The 18,718-nt window shown below is 45.8% G+C and overlaps 1 protein-coding gene across 3 annotated transcripts in view; it reads left to right on the forward strand.

The window, feature by feature from the left end:
* The window catches only part of TMC7 (transmembrane channel like 7), a 78,766-nt gene that overhangs the window by 55,978 nt on the left and 4,070 nt on the right, over positions 1-18,718 (forward strand). For 2 of the 3 annotated variants that reach the window (XM_024241417.3, XM_054534808.2), the window contains exons 10-15: positions 3,773-3,890; positions 4,230-4,327; positions 5,968-6,154; positions 10,522-10,652; positions 15,362-15,517; positions 18,236-18,314. In XM_024241417.3, the coding sequence (XP_024097185.2) occupies positions 3,773-3,890; positions 4,230-4,327; positions 5,968-6,154; positions 10,522-10,652; positions 15,362-15,517; positions 18,236-18,314 (769 nt within the window). The remainder of the gene's footprint in view (positions 1-3,772; positions 3,891-4,229; positions 4,328-5,967; positions 6,155-10,521; positions 10,653-15,361; positions 15,518-18,235; positions 18,315-18,718) is intronic. The other variant, XM_024241418.3, reaches the window with a different exon arrangement.

Genomic DNA, 18,718 nt, shown 5'->3' on the forward strand with positions numbered 1-18,718 from the left:
AGGACTTGAGAGTTTTCTTTCTGTTTCTCAAATGCCTTAGATTGCATTTGCAACTTATTTAAAACATTTTTTATTTTGAAAATTTTCTTCCTTTTTTTTTTTTTTGAGATGGGGTCTTACTCTGTCACCCAGGCTGGAGTGCAGTGGTGCAATCATAATTCACTGCAGTCTCAAATCCCTGATCTCAAACAATCCTCCCACCTCAGCCTCCCACGTAGCTGGGACTATAGACATGCACCACCATGCCCAGCTAATTAAAAAAATTTTTTTTGGTAGAGACAGGGTTTTGTTATGTTGCCCAGGCTGGTCTTGAATTCCTGGGCTTAAGTGACCCTCCCACCTCCACCTCCCAAATCCTGGGATTACAGGCAAGAGCCACCATGCCCCGTCTCAAAGTTTTCAAACAGAATGCATAGTGTAATGATCCCCATATACCTTTCACTTACATTTCAGTCATTCCCAACATTTTGCTAATCTCATTTCCATCCATTCTCTCCTAATTTGCTGGATTACTTTAAGCAAATCTCAGGCAACATGCCATTTCATCTGTAAACACTTCATTATACCTTTTTTTTTTTGAGATGGAGTCTTGCTCTGTTGTTCAGGCTGGAGTGCAGTGGCGTGATCTTGGCTCACTGCAACCTCCACCTCCCGGGTTCAAGCAATTCTCCTGCCTCAGTCTCTTGAATAGCTGGGACTACAGGCATGGGCCACCATGCCTGGCTAATTTTTTAAAATATATTTTTAGTAGAGATGGGGTTTCACCATGTTGGCCAGGCTGGTCTTGAACTCCTGACCTCCGATGATCCACCCACCTTAACCTCCCAAAGTGCTGGGATTACAGGCATGAGTCACCGTGCCCAGCCAACTTCATTATATCTCTAAGTGATGGGAGCTTTAAATATATAACCATCATCACACCTAATAAAATCGAGGCGGTCTCCCCATTGGGGTTGCAGATGGTTTTCCACAGTTGATTTGTTCAAAGCCGAATCCAAACAAGGCCCACATGCTGTTTGGTGGTCATGTCTCCTAAATCTCTTTTATTCTTGTCAGAGTTTCCCCTCCCCTTTTGTTAGGCTTTTGATTTGTGGAAGAAACTGGATCATTTTCCTGTAGAATAGTTCCTATTCTGGATTTCGTCCATTGTTTCTTCCTGGTGTGTTTAATTTGTTTTTCTATGCCCATAGTTGCTGTAAATGACTGTGTAGATTCAGAGTTTTTGTTAGATTCTGTGTCAGTTTTTAGTTAAGGAAACCTCATCAGGGGTGCCATGTCCTTCCTGTTGTATCCCAGCAGAGACACAGAAGGTGGTGTTAGTAATGAGAAGAGTGAGCAGAGGGCGTGGGTTCGCTCTTTCCCCCATTCTTCTCTTTCCATTTTTTTTTTCTGGGACTGGGTCTTGCTGTGTTGTCCAGGCTGGAGTGCAGTGGCACGATCATAGGTCACTGCAGCCTTGACCACCTGGGCCCAAGTGACCCTCCTGCCTCAGTCTCTCGAGTAGCTGGGACTACAGGTGCACACGACCGTGCCAAGCCAATTTTTTGATTTTTTGTAGAGACAGGATCTCCTCACGTTGCCCAGGCTGTTCTCAAACTCCTGGGGTCAAGCAATCTTCCCACCTCAGCCTCCCAAAGCGTTGGGATTACAGGCTTATGAGCCACCATGCCCAGCCTCCCTTATTTTTTAAATTATTCCTTCTTTTTCTGTTTTTTTCTTTTTTTTTGAGATGGAGTCTCGCTTTGTTGCCCAGGCTGGAATGCAGTGGCTCGATCTTGGCTCACTGTAAGCTCTGCCTCCCGGGTTCACGCCATTCTTCTGCCTCAGCCTCCCAAGTAGCTGGGACTACAGGTGCCCAGCACCACGGCCGGCTAATTTTTTGTATTTTTTAGTAGAGATGGGCTTTCGCCATGTTAGCCAAATGTTTCTATTTAATTTATTTTTGTATTACAAACCAAACAATGGAAAATTGTCTTAAAAAAAAATGAGAACAAAAACTCACCGTCTCCGCCCACCTCCCTTGAATCCAGTGTGTTTTTGTCTGCACAGTTCCTTATGTTTGTGCCAACACTCACATGTTTTTTCTTCCAAAAATAGGATCGTATTTATGTGATATCTCTGCAGCATACTTTTTTTCACTTTTCAGCATACCAGACATCCCTTGACGCTGACACAGAAAAGATTCCATTGGTTCTTTTCAGGAATGTGTCATGTCCTGTAGTGTCACTACGTCATCACGGAATTAGGAGGTCCCAGCTTTCTGATCTTTTTAAAAAATTGTAGTAACATATATGTATTATAAAAGTTGCCATTTTAACCATCGTCAGAGTACAATTTGGTGGCATTAAGTATAGACCCAATGTTGTGCAACCAACACCACCATCCATCTCCAGAACCTTTTCATCAGCCCCAACAGAAATTCTGTACCCATTTAGGCGTTTGCTTATTTATTATTTATTTATTTCTGAGATGGAGTTTCGCTCTTGTTGTCCAGGCTGGAGTGCAATGGCGTGATCTCATCTCACCGCAACCTTCGCCTCCCAGGTTCAAGCGATTCTCCCACCTCAGACTCCTGAGTAGCTGAGATTGCAGGGATGTGTGCCACCATGCCCAGCTAATTTTGTATTTGTAGTGGAGACGGGGTTTCTCCATGTTCGTCAGGCTGGTTTCGAACTCCTGACCTCAGGTGATCTGCCTGCCTCTGCCTCCCAAAGTGCTGGGATTACAGGTGTGAGCCACCGTGCCCGGCCTGCTTTTTTTTTTTTTTTTTTTTTTTTTTTTTTTTTTTTTGAGATGGAGTCTTGCTCTGTCGCCCAGGCTGGAGTGTAGTGGTGTGATCTCGGCTCACTGCAACCTCCGTGCCCCAGATTCAAGTGATTCTCCTGCCACAGCCTCTGAAGTAGCTGGGACTACAGCCATGTGCCACCACGCCCAGCTAATTTTTATATTTTTGGTAGAGACGGTTTCACCATGTTGACTAGGCCAGTCTTGAATTCCTGACCTCAGGTGATCCCTCTGCCTCGGCCTCCCCAAAGTGCTGGGATTACAGGCATGAGCCACCATGCCCAACATTGGTTTTTTTGTTTGTTTGTTTTTTCTCACTCTGTCTCTGAGGCTAGAGTACAGTGGCTCAATCTCGGCTCACTGCAGCCTTGATCTCCTGGGCTCAAGCAATCCTCTTGACTCAGCCTCCTGTGTAGCTGGGTCACCACCATACCTTGCTCATTTTTATTTTTATTTTTTTGTAGAGACGGCCAGGGGGTGGTGGTCTTACTTGACTGCCCAGGTTGGTCTCAAACTCAGGGGCTCACGTGATCCTCCTGTCTCTACCTCCCAAGGTGCTGGGATTATAGGCGTGAGCCACTATGCCTGGCTGGGGTTTTAAGAAAGGCAGCTTTGGGCCGGGCACGGTGGCTCACACCTGTAATCCTAGCACTTTGGGAGCCCGAGACAGGTGGATTGCTTGGGGCCAGGAGTTCGAGACCACCTGGGCAATATGGTGAAACCTCAGCTCTACTAAAAATAGAAAAAAAATTAGCTGGGTATGGTGGCAGACACCTGTAATCCCAGCTACTTGGGAGGCTGAGGCAGGAGAGCTGAGATCACACCACTGCTCTCCAGCCTGGGCGACAGAGCAAACACTCCATCTCAAAAAAAAAAAAAAAAAAAAAAAAAATAGAAAGGCAGCTTCTACATTCCCTAGCCCCAGTTCCAAGGGACCAGCTGCCCTGAGGGCCTCATCTTCCCATCCTCTCTCCTTCTCTCCCCGAAGGTGTGTCTTTATGCGGCTGGCCACCATATGTGTCCTGGTGTTCACGCTGGGCTCCAAGATCACATCCTGTGATGATGACACATGTGACCTCTGTGGCTACAACCAGAAACTCTACCCGGTGAGTTGCGGGGCGGGGGCGTTCGGCTGGGTGGGTCTTTCTGGAATACAGTGTCATGGTCAAGAGAACAGCGGTTAAAGCCATGGGTTTGAACTGCATTTACTTCGCTTTCTAGTTCTAATGATGGGACAGAGTCTGGCCCCATGGAGTCTAACCCCAGGCACTTCTGAGGGCTTGGAAACCAACGTCTGTGCTGAGGCTCAGAGTTTGCATCAGCTGATGCCCTCACTGGAGCCACAGGATCTGGAGTTGGAAAGGGAACTAGAAGGTGTCTTGGGAGCCTGGTTTTCTCTGCCTCAGCTAGGGTCTTTCAGTTTCCCTCACTCTCTTTGGTTTCAGTGCTGGGAGACCCAAGTTGGGCAGGAAATGTACAAGCTGATGATCTTCGACTTCATCATCATCTTGGCTGTGACACTCTTCGTGGATTTTCCTAGAAAGTAAGTGTGAGGGGTGCCCATATTATCCCCCCACCACATACATGCACACACACACATACACACACATACACACATACAACTGGAGGGTCCCATGGCAGCTGCATTGCAGAAGCTGCTGGATGACTCTACAGCCCTGGAAATCTGACAACTGGTAACTTTCTTTTTTTTTTTTTTGAGGCAGGGTCTTGCTCTGTCACCCAGGCTGGAGTGCAGTGGCGCGATCTTGGCTCACTGCACCCTCCGCCTCCCAGGTTCAAGCGACTCTCCTGCCTCAGCCTCCCGAGTAGCTGGGACTACAGGTGTGTGCCACCACGCCTGGCCAATTTTTTGTATTTTTAATAGAGATGGGTTTTCACCATGTTAGCCAGGATGTTCTGGATATCCTGACCTCGTGATCCACCTGCCTCGGACTTCCAAAGTGCTGGGATTACAGGCATGAGCCACTGCGCCCGGCCAAGTTTTTAATTTTTTGTAGAGAGGGGCTCTTGCTATGTTGTCCAGGCTGGTCTCGAACTGGCCTCAGACGATCCTCCTGCCTCCGCCTTCCAAAGTGCTGGGATTACAGGTTTGAACCATTGTGTCTGTTCACAACTGGAAACTTTCAAGCAGCTCCAGGCTGTTGACCTCAGCATTCATTAGTTGCCCATCTAAAGGCAGCATGAAGAGCAGAAATGGGGTCGCTTTCCATGAGGTTTTGCTGGAGATGACCTTCTGCCATCAGCACAAAAGGTGCAGACCCTCCAGGCTGCAATGGACACCCGTCTCCTGATCTGGGTTCATACTCCCTCCCTGCCCCTTGCTAGTCATGTGACCTTGGGCAAGTTATTTAAGCTCTGGCCTATTTTCTCATCTGTAAAATGGGGATAGTAGTAGTACCCACCCAGTAACTTTGTGGTGAGGAGTAAATGGGATAATTAATGCAGATAAAAGCACTGAGAACACTCCACAGTACAGAACTCAACAAAACATTAGCTATCACCAGCATGATTATCATAAACTGTGTTGTCATTTCTGTTATTATTCTCTGTTCACTTAACCACTCTTTACCCATGTATGCAGATAATCTAGGCAGAGGCCAGAGGTCCAGTGAGCCCTTAAAAATAAATATGGAAGCCTGGCCACAGTGGCTCACACCCATAATCCTAGCACTGGGGAGGCCAAGATAGGAGGATCACTTCAGGCCAGGAGTTTGAGACCAGCCTGGGCAAAATAGTGAGACCCTGTCCTTACAAAAAACAAAAATTAGCCAATTAGCCAAGCATGCACATATAGTCTCAGCCACTTGGGAGGCTGAGGCAGGAGGATCACTTGAGCCTTGGAGGTCGAAGGTACAGTGAGCTATGATTGCACCACTACACTCCAGACTGGGTAACAGAGTGAGACCTTGTCTCAAACAAACAAACAAACAAACAAACAAACAGAAGAAGTCAAGGGTTGTATCAATTTGAGTGCTGAACTGTAGATCTGAGACTTGGAACCTGATCTTAATGATTCCAGAGTTCATTATATTCTGCATCTTTAAGACATTTGACTAACCGGTGTCCATGAGAAATGTGCATGGAAATAGTCCTGATCTTTGTGATATGGTTCTGTGGCCTTGGCAGACACCAGTAGCCCAAATGAGAATTGTCTGTTTCCAGGCTCCTGGTGACCTACTGTTCCTCTTGGAAGCTGATTCAGTGCTGGGGGCAGCAGGAGTTTGCCATTCCTGATAACGTCCTGGGGATAGTTTATGGGCAAACCATCTGTTGGATTGGAGCCTTTTTCTCACCCCTTCTCCCTGCAATTGCAACCCTGAAATTCATTATCATCTTCTATGTGAAAGAGGTAAGGAGCTGGTGGGAATTGGGGCTCATATGCTGGGCCATTTTCGACCTTCCAGGGCAGCAATATGTCTGGAGCTCACCTCATATCCCATGAGACGTATCAAAATTACATCCTTTTTTTTGAGATGGAGTCTTACTCTGTCACCCAGGCTGCAGTGCAGTGGCGTGATCTCGGCTCACTGCAACCTCCTCCTCCCGAGTTCAAGTGATTCTTCTGCCCCAGCCTCCTGAGTAGCTGGGACTACAGGAGCCTGCCACTGTGCCTGGCTAATTTTTGTGTTTTTAGTAGAGATGGGGTTTCACCATCTTGGCCAGGCTGGTCTTGAACTTGTGACCTCGTGATCCGCCCACCTCAGCCTCCTAAAGTGCTGGGATTACAGGCGTGAGCCACCATGCCTGGCTGAAAAAGATGCTTGATGGGTTTTTTTTTTTTTGAGACGGAGTCTCGTCTGTTGCCCAGGCTGGAGTGCGGTGGCGCGATCTCGGCTCACTGCAACCTCTACCCCCCAGGTTCAAGCGAGTCTCCTGCCTCAGCCTCCTGAGTAGCTGGGATTACAGGCACGCTGTAATTTTTGTACTTTTAATAGAAACTGGGTTTCACCATCTTGGCCGGGCTGGTCTTGAACTCCTGACCTCGTGATCCACCCGCCTCGGCCTCCCAAAGTGCTGGGATTACAGGCGTGAGCCACCACGCCCGGCCTACTCTTGAGAATTTTTATGTTTTTATAATTTTGAGAGTTTTGTTAAGAATTGTTTTGTTAAGGCCAGATGTATTTTGTAATTTTCTGTTGCATTTTGGAGCCAATGCATTTTTTTATGTTTGTTTTCTTGATTTTTTTTTTTTTTTTTAAATTAGAGATGGAGGTCTTGCCATGTTGCCTAGGCTGGTCTTGAACTCCTAGGCTCAAGTAATCCTTCTACTTCAGCCCCACAAAGTGCTGGAATTGCAGGTGTGAGCCACCCCGCCTGGACCAGTGCATTTATCTTTGGGTCTCAATGATTTGTGTAAGACCTTGGGCGGTTCACAGTCCATTGCGCCAGAACTAAGTGCTAATGAGGGATGTGGCCTTGCAGATGACTGGCTCATCCGGGCTTATTAACCTCTTTTTTCTTTCTTTCTTTTATTTTTTGAGACGGAGTTTAGCTCTTGTTGCCCAGGTTGGAGTGCAATGGCATGATCTTGGCTCACGGCAACCTCCACCTCCCGGGTTCAAGCGACTCTCCTGCCTCAGCCTTCTGAGTAGCTGGGATTACAGGCATGCGCCACCATGCCCGGTTAATTTTGTATTTTTATTAGAGACAGGATTTCTCCATGTTGGTCAGGCTGGTCTCGAACTCCCGACCTCAGGTGATCTGCCCAGCTCGGCCTCCCAAAGTGCTGAGATTATAGGCAAGAGCCACTGTGTCCAGCCTCTTTTTTCTTTATTATAGAGGCAATACAATATTAAACATTTAAATAATGCATATATGTATACAGTAACTTCTGTCCCTTCTTCCAGAACAAGGACAACATTTATTGTCCCTCTGTTAACAAGCCCAACATTTATTGATTACCTATTATGCCAGGCCCTGCAGATTCAAAATTGAAAATCATAATAATAGTGTTAATAATAATAATAGTGTTAGTAATAATAGCAGATAATAATGCCATGTGTCCCCACTCTGCCATTATTTTACACAAATTATCATGCAGTGATTACACCCACTGTTTGACAAAGTACTAAATTATATTTTATTTAAGAAAAATTTGTTTGAGACAGGGTCTCACTCCAAGTTGGAGTGCTGTGGCGTGATCTCAGCTCACTGCACCCTCTGCCTCCCGGGTTCAAGCGATTCTTGTGCCTCAGCCTCTTGAGTAGCTGGGATTACAGGCACGCGCTACTGTGCCCAGCTAATTTTTGTATTTTTAGTAGAGACAGGGTTTCACCATGTTGGCCAGGCTGGTCTCCAACTCCTGGCCTCAAGTGATCTGCCCACTTTGGCCTCCCAAAGTGCTGGGATTACAGGTGTGAGCCACTGCGCCCGGCCAAAGTGCCATATTTTATAAATTAGGAAGCTAAAGTTCAGAGAAACTGGTCCAAGGTCACACAGCTTTTAAGTGACCCCTTGGATTTGAATCCAGGTTTATTTCACTCCAGAGCCTAAGCTCATAACCCAGTAAGCAAAGCCTTGAATTGGGCCAACCTTTCTACCTGGATGTTTTGGCTTTTGAAGAATGTTCTGATGCTTTCATTTGAAAACACAAGTTGGCTGAAATCATCAAAGGAGAGATGGACGTGAGAAAGCTCACAGGAACTTTTTTTTTTCCCTTTCCAGAAAATACTGATTAGCCCGTGGCTTCGCAGTGTGTAGCATAGTAAAGACAGTGTGGGGTGATGGGTTGGGTCATGGGGGGCACCAGGCCTTACTTCGGTCACTCACACCAGGCATGTCCCGCCGGCTGCCCCGAGGCTGGGTGCCAATTATCCTCGGTACTCAGTGTCCTCTGGCTCACAAGATGTTCCGGCTCCTGCTGAATTCAGAAGAGCTTATGTCCCTGCGTAGTAACACAGCTTTTTAAACTATTGAGAAATTTCATGCCTGTTACCATTATATCCCTTCTTACTCCCCATTTGATATTTCCTTCAAGTCTTTTTTCCCTCAATGGAAATACTTATTTTTAACATGTAGGAAAAAATATATGTGCTTGTAAAAACCTTCAAATAAAGGAACTCTTAATTTGGTGTATATTATTGTAGATACAGTTATACATGTTTAAATCCCTATAAAGATTACATACTTAAAAAAACTTAAATGGCCGGTCACGGTGGCTCATGCCTGTAATCCCAGCACTTTGGGAGGCCGAGGTGGGCAGATCACGAGGTCAGGAGATCGAGACCATCCTGGCTAACAGGGTGAAACCCCATCTCTACTAAAAATACAAAAAATTAGCCGGGCGTGGTGGCGGGTGCCTGTAGTGCCTGCTACTCGGGAGGCTGAGGCAGGAGAATGGCATGAACCTGGGAGGTGGAGTTTGCAGTGAGCCGAGATCGCGCCACTGTACTCCAGCCTGGGCGACAAAAAAAAAAAACCAAAAAAACAAAAAACCTAAATGAATTCATCTTGTACAGAGTTTTGAAATCTACCATTTTCACAGTGCCACATGGGGATGTAAAGCTGTCTCTCATCCTTCTTTTTTCTTTTTTGAGATGGGGTCTCACTCTGTCACCCAGACTAAGGGCAGTGGCATAATAGCATGATACAGCTCACTACAGCCTCAACCTCATGGGCTCAATCCATCCTCCCACCCCAGCCTCCCAAGTAGCTGGGAATACAGGTGCACACCACCATGGCTGTCTAATTTTTGTAGAGACAGGGTTTTCTTATAGAGATGGGGTTTCACCATGTTGGCCAGGCTGGTCTCGAACTCCTGGCCTCAAGTGATCCACCCACCTACGCCTCCCAAAGTGCTGGGATTACAGGCGTGAGCCACCACACCTGGCCTCATCCTTCTTTAGAACTGTATGGTATTTCATTCTATATAGATGTACTTTAACCTTTAACTATAACCTAATGAACTCCTGCTCCCCACCTCCACTTTTCTTTTTGAGACAGGGTCTCTCTCTGTTGCCCAAGCTGGAATGCAATGGCATGATCATAGCTCACTGCAGCCTCAAAGTCCTGGTCTCAAGTGATCCTCCTGCCCTGACCTCCCAAAGTGCTGGAATTACAGATGTGAGATGTCTCACGCAGCCATGAACCCCCACTGATAGCTATTTAGGTTGCTTGCAGTTATTCCGTGTTATCAATGACTGTAGCGTTAAACATCCACATGCCTGTGTTTTGGCCCATTTCCCCTTCTATTTCATCAGCATGAATTCTCCAAAGTTTGGAGTCTGGATGAAACCCTTTTTTTTTTTTTTTTTTGGATGTTTTCTCCACCAAAATCTTTTTTTAAAAATTTTATTATTATACTTTAAGTTTTAGGGTACATGTGCACAATGTGCAGGTTTGTTACATATGTATACATGTGCCATGTTGGTGTGCTGCACCCATTAACTCGTCATTTAGCATTAGGTATATCTCCTAATGCTATCCCTTCTCCCTCCCCCCACCCCACAGCGGTCCCTGGTGTGTGATGTTCCCCTTCCTGTGTCCAAGTGTTCTCATTGTTCAATTCCCACCTATGAGTGAGAACATGCGGTGTTTGGTTTTTTGTCCTTGCGACAGTTTGGATGAAACCTTTTTCATTTTGATCTGTATTGCTGGACTACCCTCTGGAAAGGTTGGAGTGATTAACATTCCCACTGTAATGCAGAAATGCGCTTATTTATCCTCACAGAAGCTGTACTTATCGATCTTAATTTTTCTTTCTTTTTCTCCTTGTAGTGGAGCCTGCTTTACACCTGCAGACCCTCCCCCAGGCCGTTCAGAGCATCCAATTCTAATTTCTTCTTCCTGTTGGTGTTGTTGATCGGGCTGTGTTTGGCAATAATACCTCTGACAATCAGCATATCACGGTAAATGCGACTTTGTTTTCTAGAACATTTCATTGCTTCTTGACCTGTTCCTCTTTTATGTAAAAGGGTCCATCGTATCACATTTTTTTTTTTGAGATGGAGTCTTGCTCTGTCACCATGCTGGAGTGCGGTGGTGCAGTCTTGGCTCACTGCACTCTCCGTCTCCCAGGTTCAAATGATTCTCCTGAGTAGCTGGGACTACAAACTCCATCTCCCCAGGTTCAAACAGGCTCCTGAGTAGCTGGGACTACAGGTGTGTTCCACTATGCCCAGCTGATTTTTATATTTTTAGTAGAGACAGGGTTTCGCCATGTTGGCCAGGCTGGTCTTGAACTCCTGGCCTCAGGTGATCCGCCCGCCTCGGCCTCCCAAAGTGCTGGGATTACAGGCATGAGCCACCGTGCCTTTATTGGCTTTTCTCATGGTGTTCTACCCACAGAGGCTGACAAGACTTCCAAGGCTCAAGCGATCTTCTTCCCTCAGCCTCTTGAGTAACTTGAGACTACAGGTGTGCACCACCATGCCTGGCTAATTATTGAGACGAGGGCTCACTATGTTGCCCAGGCTGATCTCAAACTCCTGAGTTCAATGATCCTCTTGCTTCAGCCTCCTGAAGTGTTGGGATTACAGGCATGAACCACCACATCAGGCCAAATTTTGTTTCTTCATCTTTAAATTAAAAGCCTGTACTGGGTGCGGTGGCTTACACCTGTAATCCAGCACTTTGGGAGGCCAAGGTGGGGGTATTGCTTGAGCCAAGGAGTTCGAGACCAGCACTGGCAACATAGCAAGACCTTGTCTCAAATTAAAAACAAAAAACAAACAAAAAAATAGGAAAAGCCTGTAACTTTGAGTCCCTCTCTCAGATTTTGTTCTTTTTTTTTATGAGATGTGGTCTCACTCTGTTGCTCAGGATAGAGTGCAGTGGTGTGATCTTGGCTCCCTGCAACCTCTGCCTCCCAGGTTCAAGCAATTCTACGGCCTCAGCCTCCCAAGTAGCTGGGATTACAGGGACCTGCCACCACACCCAGCTAATTTTTGTATTTTCAGTAGAGACGGGGTATCACCATGTTGGCCAGGCTGGTCTGGAACTCCTGATCTCAAATGATCCACCCATGTCGGCCTCCCAAAGTGCTTGGATTCCAGACATGAGCTACCATGCTTGGCCAGATTTTGTTCTTTTTTAACACTTTGATTCTGTATGTGTTTTGTTGGTGTTTATTGTTATGGTAATATACGTTATATAAAAAATTCAAGCAGTACAGAAGGGTGTAAATTGAAGAGAAAAAAATTGCTCCTTATCTTCACCTCTTATTCTCACTCTCCATAGGTTACGTAACAACTGTGAACATTTTCTTATGAATACTTCCAGAAATTCTTTATGAAAAGCAATTATTTATTTTTTAAGAAAACGTGAGACAATAGTATAATCCTGTTTGGTAATTATTTTTTCATTTTAATATTCTTCTTTTTTGTTTTTCTTTTTTTTCCAGTTAGTTTTATATTGTATCCTTTCCCATGTCCATGGACACACAAAACTCTTCTTCTCTCAAAAATATTTTTAGCTTTGATTTTTTTTCTTTTTGAGACAGAGTTTCACTCTTGTTGCCCAGGCTGGAGTGCAGTGGCGCGATCTCGGCTCACCGCAACCTCTGCCTCCCGGGTTCAAGCGATTCTCCTGCCTCAGCCTCCAGAGTAGCTGGGATTACAGGCATGCGCCACCACGCCTGGCTAATTTTGTATTTTTAGTAAAGACAGGGTTTCTCCATGTTGGTCAGGCTGGTATCGAACTCCCAACCTCAGGTGATCTGCCTGCCTCGGTCTCCCAAAGTGCTGGAATTACAGGCGTGAGCCACCATGCTCGGCCTGATTTTTTAAAATAGGAAATGCATTCACATAGCACAAAATTCAAAAGATATTTTTAAAAATGGTGACAATTCATTTTCTCATTCCTTCTCAAGTACTTAATTTTCCTGAGTGATGGTCATCTCCTCATATCTGTGTCTTTTCTGTCTTTTTTTTTCTTTTATTTTTAAAGATGCGATCTTGCTATGTTGCCCAGGCTGGTCTTGAACTCCTGAGCCCAAGTGATCCTCCCACCTCCAGCTCTCAAAGCGCTGGGATTACAGGCACGAGCCACCGTGACTGGCCACTTTTCTCTCTTTTTCTCTCAATGGTTCTTCAGTATTCCATCAGATGAATGGGCCATAAATTGTTCATCCATTTCCTTAAACAACATTTAGGTTGTTTCCAGGAATTTATTTTTATCCCTACATAAAGGGCTGCAATGGAAAGTCTTATACACGGACCTTTGTGATGTGAATTTAGTCAGTTCTTTCCAGGTCTTAATTTTAGTGCTTTCCTATTGTAATTTTATTTTATTTTTTTCTCTCCTTTTCATTTTGAAAAAGTTTAAATCTACAGAAAAGCTGAAAAACTAGCAGCAGTAAAACGCATATGCCCTTCAACTGGATGTCCCAATTGCTAACATTTTACTATGCAGTCTCCCTCAGGACCTTTGGGGAACTGGTTCCATGATCTTCCCCCCCAACCATATTAAAATCTTCAGATGCTCAAGTCTTTGCTATAAAATGGCATGGTAGGCTGGGCGCGGTGGCTCACGCCTGTAATCCCAGCACTTTAGGAGGCCAGGGAGGGCTGATCACCTGAGGTCAGGAGTTCGAGACCAGCCTGACCAACATGGAGAAACCCTGTCTCTACTAAAAATACAAAATTAGCTGGGTGTGGTGGCGGGCGCCTGTAATCCCAGCTATTCCGGAGGCTGAGGCACGAGAATCACTTGAACCCGGGAGGCAGAGGTTGCAGTGAGCCGAGATTGCACCAATGCCACTCTAGCCTGGGCAACAAGAGTGTAACTCTGTCTAAAGCATGGTATTTGCTTTTTTTTTTTTTTTTTTTTTTTGAGAGGGAGTCTCACTCTGTCACCCAGGCTGGAGTGCAGTATCACCATCTTGGCTCATTGCAACCTCCGTCTCCCAGGTTCAAGTGATTCTCCTGTCTCATCCTCCCAAGTAGCTGGGATTACAGGCACGTGCTGCCACTACACCTGGCTAATTTTTGTATTTTTAGTAGAGACGGGGTTTTGCCATATTGGCCAGGCTGCTCTTGAACTCCCAACCTCAAGTGATCCATCTGCCTCGGCCTCCCAAAGTGCTGGGGTTATAGGCACAAGCCACCACGCCTGGCCATATTGTTATTTTTTATTTTTCAAATATTTTTATCTGAGGTTGGTTGAATTTGATGAAGAACCTTTGGATATGGGGGGCCAACTGGATTTGTTTTCTCTGTGCATACTTTTTTTTTGGATAGGAAATAATTTGAAATTAACTTATAGACATCATAATATTTCACTGCTAAATACTTCAGTGTGCAGCTCCTAAGACTAATGGCACTCTCCTTTATGTGTTTCCACAATAATATATCACACTTAAGAAGTTTAATACTAATATCATATTTCTGCCATTTTAAATTTCTCCAGTTGTCCCTAAATAGTCTTTAGTATAGCTGTTTTTTTTTTTTTTTTTTTTTTTTTTTTTTTTAAGATGGAATCTTGCTCTATCGCCCAGGCTGGAGTACAGTGGCCTGATCTTGGCTCACTGCAATCTCCACCTCCTGGGTTCAAGCAACTCTCGTGCCTCAGCCTCCCGAGTAGCTGGGATTACAGGCGCCCACCACCATGCCCAGCTAATTATTGTATTTTTAGTAGAGACGTGGTTTCACCACGTTGGCCAGGTTGGCCTCCATCTCCTGACCTCATGTGATACACCCTCCTTGGCCTCCCAAAGTGCTGGGATTACAGATTTGTTTTTAAAATAGTGATCTTTCAAGTTTGACCCATTGCTTCTGTTTCTTCTATCTCCTTAGTCTCTCTTTTTTTTAATTTAAATTTTAACTTTAAGTTCTGGGGTACATGTGCAGGACGTGCAGGTTTGTTACCTAGGTAAATGTGTGCCATGGTGGTTTGCTATACCTACCCCCGTCACCTAGGTATTAAGCCCAGCATACATTAGCTACTTTTCCTAATGCTCTCCTTCCTTAGTCTCTTTTAATCCCTGATTCTTTGAAGAGTCCAGGCCAGTTTCCTCACTTCTAAATTAAGAGACTGGAGAATAGAATGCCCACATTTTGGATTTGTCTTGTTATTTTCTTACACTGTCATTTAACTTGCTCTTCTGTCCTGAATTTCCTGTAAACTGGAAGTTAGGTCTAGAGACTTGATGAAATTTCAGGGTAAGCATTTTCTTTTTTTTTTTGAGATGGAGTTTTGCTCTTGTTGCCCAGGCTGGAGTGCAATGGTGCAATCTCTGCTCACTGCACCCTCCGCCTCCCAGGTTCAAGTGATTCTCCTGCCTCAGCCTCCCAAGTAGCTGGATGGGCATGCACCACCATGCCCGGCTAATTTTTGTATTTTTAGTAGAGATGGGGTTTCACCACGTTGGTCAGCCTGGTCTCGAACTCCTGACCTCAGGTGATCCACCCACCTCGGCCTCCCAAAGTGCTGGGATGACATTCGTGAGCCACTGCGCCCGGCCAGGGTAAGCATTTTCGACTCAAACATTCCAGAAGTCCCAGGAGGTCAGGCGGCTCCCTGTAGGCCATTGTTAATAAAACATTCTGGGTATGCAGGGGTGGGACACTCAACCTGTGCTGCACGCTCCTTCTGAGCCCGTTGGTCTGTGTCCTGGCAGCATCCCTTCCTCGAAAGCCTGTGGGCCGTTCACCAACTTCAACACCACCTGGGAGGTCATCCCCATGACGGTGAGCACCTTCCCCAGCTCGCTGCAGTCCTTCATCCATGGTGTCACGTCCGAAGCCTTTGCAGTTCCTTTCTTCATGATTATTTGGTGAGTGAGAACCACCAGGACCCACTGAGGCACGTGGGCACCTCCCATTGGGAAATGGCGGCGGTCAGGGCGGGGTCACCCTAGACTTGACAAGTTACTGAGCTTCTTTGAACTGCACTTTCCCATCTCTAAAATGGGCATAATAGGCCGGGCGCGGTGGCTTACGCCTGTAATCCCAACACTTTGGGTGGCTGAGGCGGGCAGATCACTTGAGGCCAGGAGTTCGAGACCAGCCTGGACAGCACAGGGACACCCCGACCCTACAAAAAAAAAAAAAAAAAGTAACAAAAATTAGCTGGGCATGGTGGTGCATGCATGTAATCCCAGCTACTCAGGTGGCTGAGGCATGAGAATCACTTGAACCTGGGAGGTTGAGGTTGCAGTGAGCCAAGATCATACCACTGCACTCTGGCCTGGGTGACAGAATAAGACCCTGTCTCAAAAACAAATAAATAAATAAATAAACTAGGCATAATAATAGTCACTCTTTCAGAGGCTCATTGGGCAAATTAAGAAAGATCACACTTAGCCCAATGCCTGGCTTATAAAAAGCCAATATATATTGCCGATTATTAACATTACTGTTTATTTACAGAATCTCTTGCTCTTTGACAAGGAACAGATTTATGAGCAGAGAGATGAACATCAGATTAGAAGCATGCCCTTGAACCCTGGCTCTACCACTTATAAGCCATGAATAACTGGCATTAATTGTACCTTGCATGTACTAACTCATGAAATCATTGTAATTACTCTGTGATGCAGATGTTATTACAGTAAAGCCCCACCATAATACAAGAAGTGAGCCCAAAGAAATGTACCTGTAAAAAGGCAGGATACCTTTGATGAGATTAATACAATGACTTGGGGGAGCTGTGCAGCTAGCCAGCCTCGAATTCGTAGGATCCAGGGCTCCAGCTGCTTCACCCTAATGGGTTCACCCCAGCAGTGCTTTGGCCGGTGCCACCTGGTAGCATTTCTCTGAACTGACTTAAGTATCTCAGGGACTTCTAGGGGAATACTGTGGACGTCACTGATTTCAGGATCTCCTGGTTACTAGGCCCTCATTTCATCAGCCTTATCTGGGGAGACTGGATAGGAAACCACCTTCCCTTCATTCAGTGAGGTTGCCTTCTGTTTTTATGAGAGCTTACCCTCCATTCCATTTGCCTCTCTCCCCAAAGATAATAACTTTAACCACCCCCATTTCAGATCTAGAGCTGCACAGAAGACAGGAGCCAGCTGTTGTTTTTTTTTTTTTTTAGGAGACAGTGTCTTGCTATTTTGCCCAGGCGGGTCTTGAGCTTAAGTGGTCCTCCCTCCTTAGCCTCCTGAGTAGCTGGGACACCAGGCACCAGGCACCTTCCACTACACCTGGATTTGATTGCTTTTAATTAAAATGATATTATCAGCCAGGCATAGTGGCTCACGCCTGTAATCCCAGTACTTTGGGAGGCTGAGGCGGGTGGATCACTTGAGGTCAGGAGTTCGAAACCAGCCTGACCAACATGGTGAAACACTGTCTCTACTAAAAAATATATAAAATTAGTCAGGCATGTAATCCTAGCTACTTGGGAGGCTGAGGCAGGAGAATTACTTGAACTTGAGAGGCAGAGGTTGCAGTGAGCTGAGATCGCGCCATTGCACTTAAGCCTGGGCAAAGAGAGCGAAACTCCATCTCAAAAATAAATAAATAAATAAAATAAATAAAATAATTTTATCCCAAGCTTGCAATCACTGGGTTTTATTATGTTTTCCCTATTTTACAAATGAGGAAATGGGCTAGAGAGGCTCCACAGTGATTATCCACTTGTTAATTACATGCTCAGCTGACTTTCTCGACTATGTCCTTCTCTCTCTTTCTGTCATTCTGTATGTACAAGGGGAACATCCGCAAATTTTAATATTAAAAGTAAAAAGCAAGGCATAAATCAGATTCTGCTGCCACTGCCAAATAAAAACTTAAGTAGCTGTTTTTTATACCCTCTGCTTGGAAGAGATGAGGGTTTTCTTTATTTTTTGTAGAGACAGGGTCTGGCTCTGTTGCCCAGTCTGGAGTATGGTAGTGTGATCATAGCTCACTGCAGCCTTGAACTTCTGGGGTCAAATCCTCCCGCCTCAGCTTCCTGAGTAGCTGGGGACTACAGGCTCGCGCCACCATGCCTGGCTAATTTTACATTTTCTTTTCCTTTGTTTTCAGATGGAGGCTTGCTCTGCCTCCCAGGCTGGAGTGCAGTGATGCGATCTCGGCTCACTGCAACCTCTGCCTCTTGGGTTCAAGGGATTCTCCTGTCTCAGCCTCCTGAGTAGCTGGGATTATAGGCATTCACCACCACACCCAGCTAACTTTTGTATTTTTAGTAGAGACGGGGTTTCACCATGTTGGTCAGGCTGGTCTCGAATTCCTGACCTCAGGTGATCCACCCGCCTCGGCCTCCCAAAGTGCTGGGATTACAGGCAGGAGCCACCGTGCCCGGCCATATTTTATTTTTCTAGAGATGGGGCTCTCACTATGTTACCTAGGCTGGTCTCAAACTCCTGGCCTTAAGTGATCCTTCTGCCTGGGAAAAGCACTGGGATTATGAAAATGAGCCATTGTGCCCAGCCTTCTTTTCTAACAAAAGTAAAACTGTTCCAAGGCAAAATATGTTGGGTTGTTTTTCTAGTGGCCTTCAGATGATCCAGACTCCCTTGTGAACTGTCTGTCTTGTGTTGCAGCCTCATCATGTTTTACTTCATCGCCTTAGCTGGAGCACACAAACGGGTGGTCATCCAGCTCCGAGAGCAGCTATCCCTGGTAAGGAAGCATAGCCCCAGAGGGTCATGGCTGGGGACATTTACCCAGGACACCGCAAGGAAAATGCTGTTTTCCTAGGAGGGAGTGAAATAACGGCAGCCTTCTCTCACCACCACCTCCCCAAAACTCTTGAGGCCCGACCCCATCCAGCTTCATTAATTCACTGATTCATCCGTTCCTTCAAGATGTGTATTAAGGGGGATACGGTGGCTCATGCCTGTAATCCCAGCACTTTTGAGAGGCCGAGGCAGGCAGATTACTTGAGCTCAGGAGTTTAAGACCAGCCTGGCCAACATGGTGAAACCCGTCTCTACTAAAAATACAAAAAGTAGTTGGGCGTGGTGGTGGGCACCTGTAATCCCAGCTACTTGGGAGGCTGAGGCAGGAGAATCCCTTGAACTCAG

The sequence above is a fragment of the Pongo abelii genome, chromosome 18 (genome assembly GCF_028885655.2).
Source record: "Pongo abelii isolate AG06213 chromosome 18, NHGRI_mPonAbe1-v2.0_pri, whole genome shotgun sequence".
Taxonomy (NCBI): domain Eukaryota; kingdom Metazoa; phylum Chordata; class Mammalia; order Primates; family Hominidae; genus Pongo; species Pongo abelii.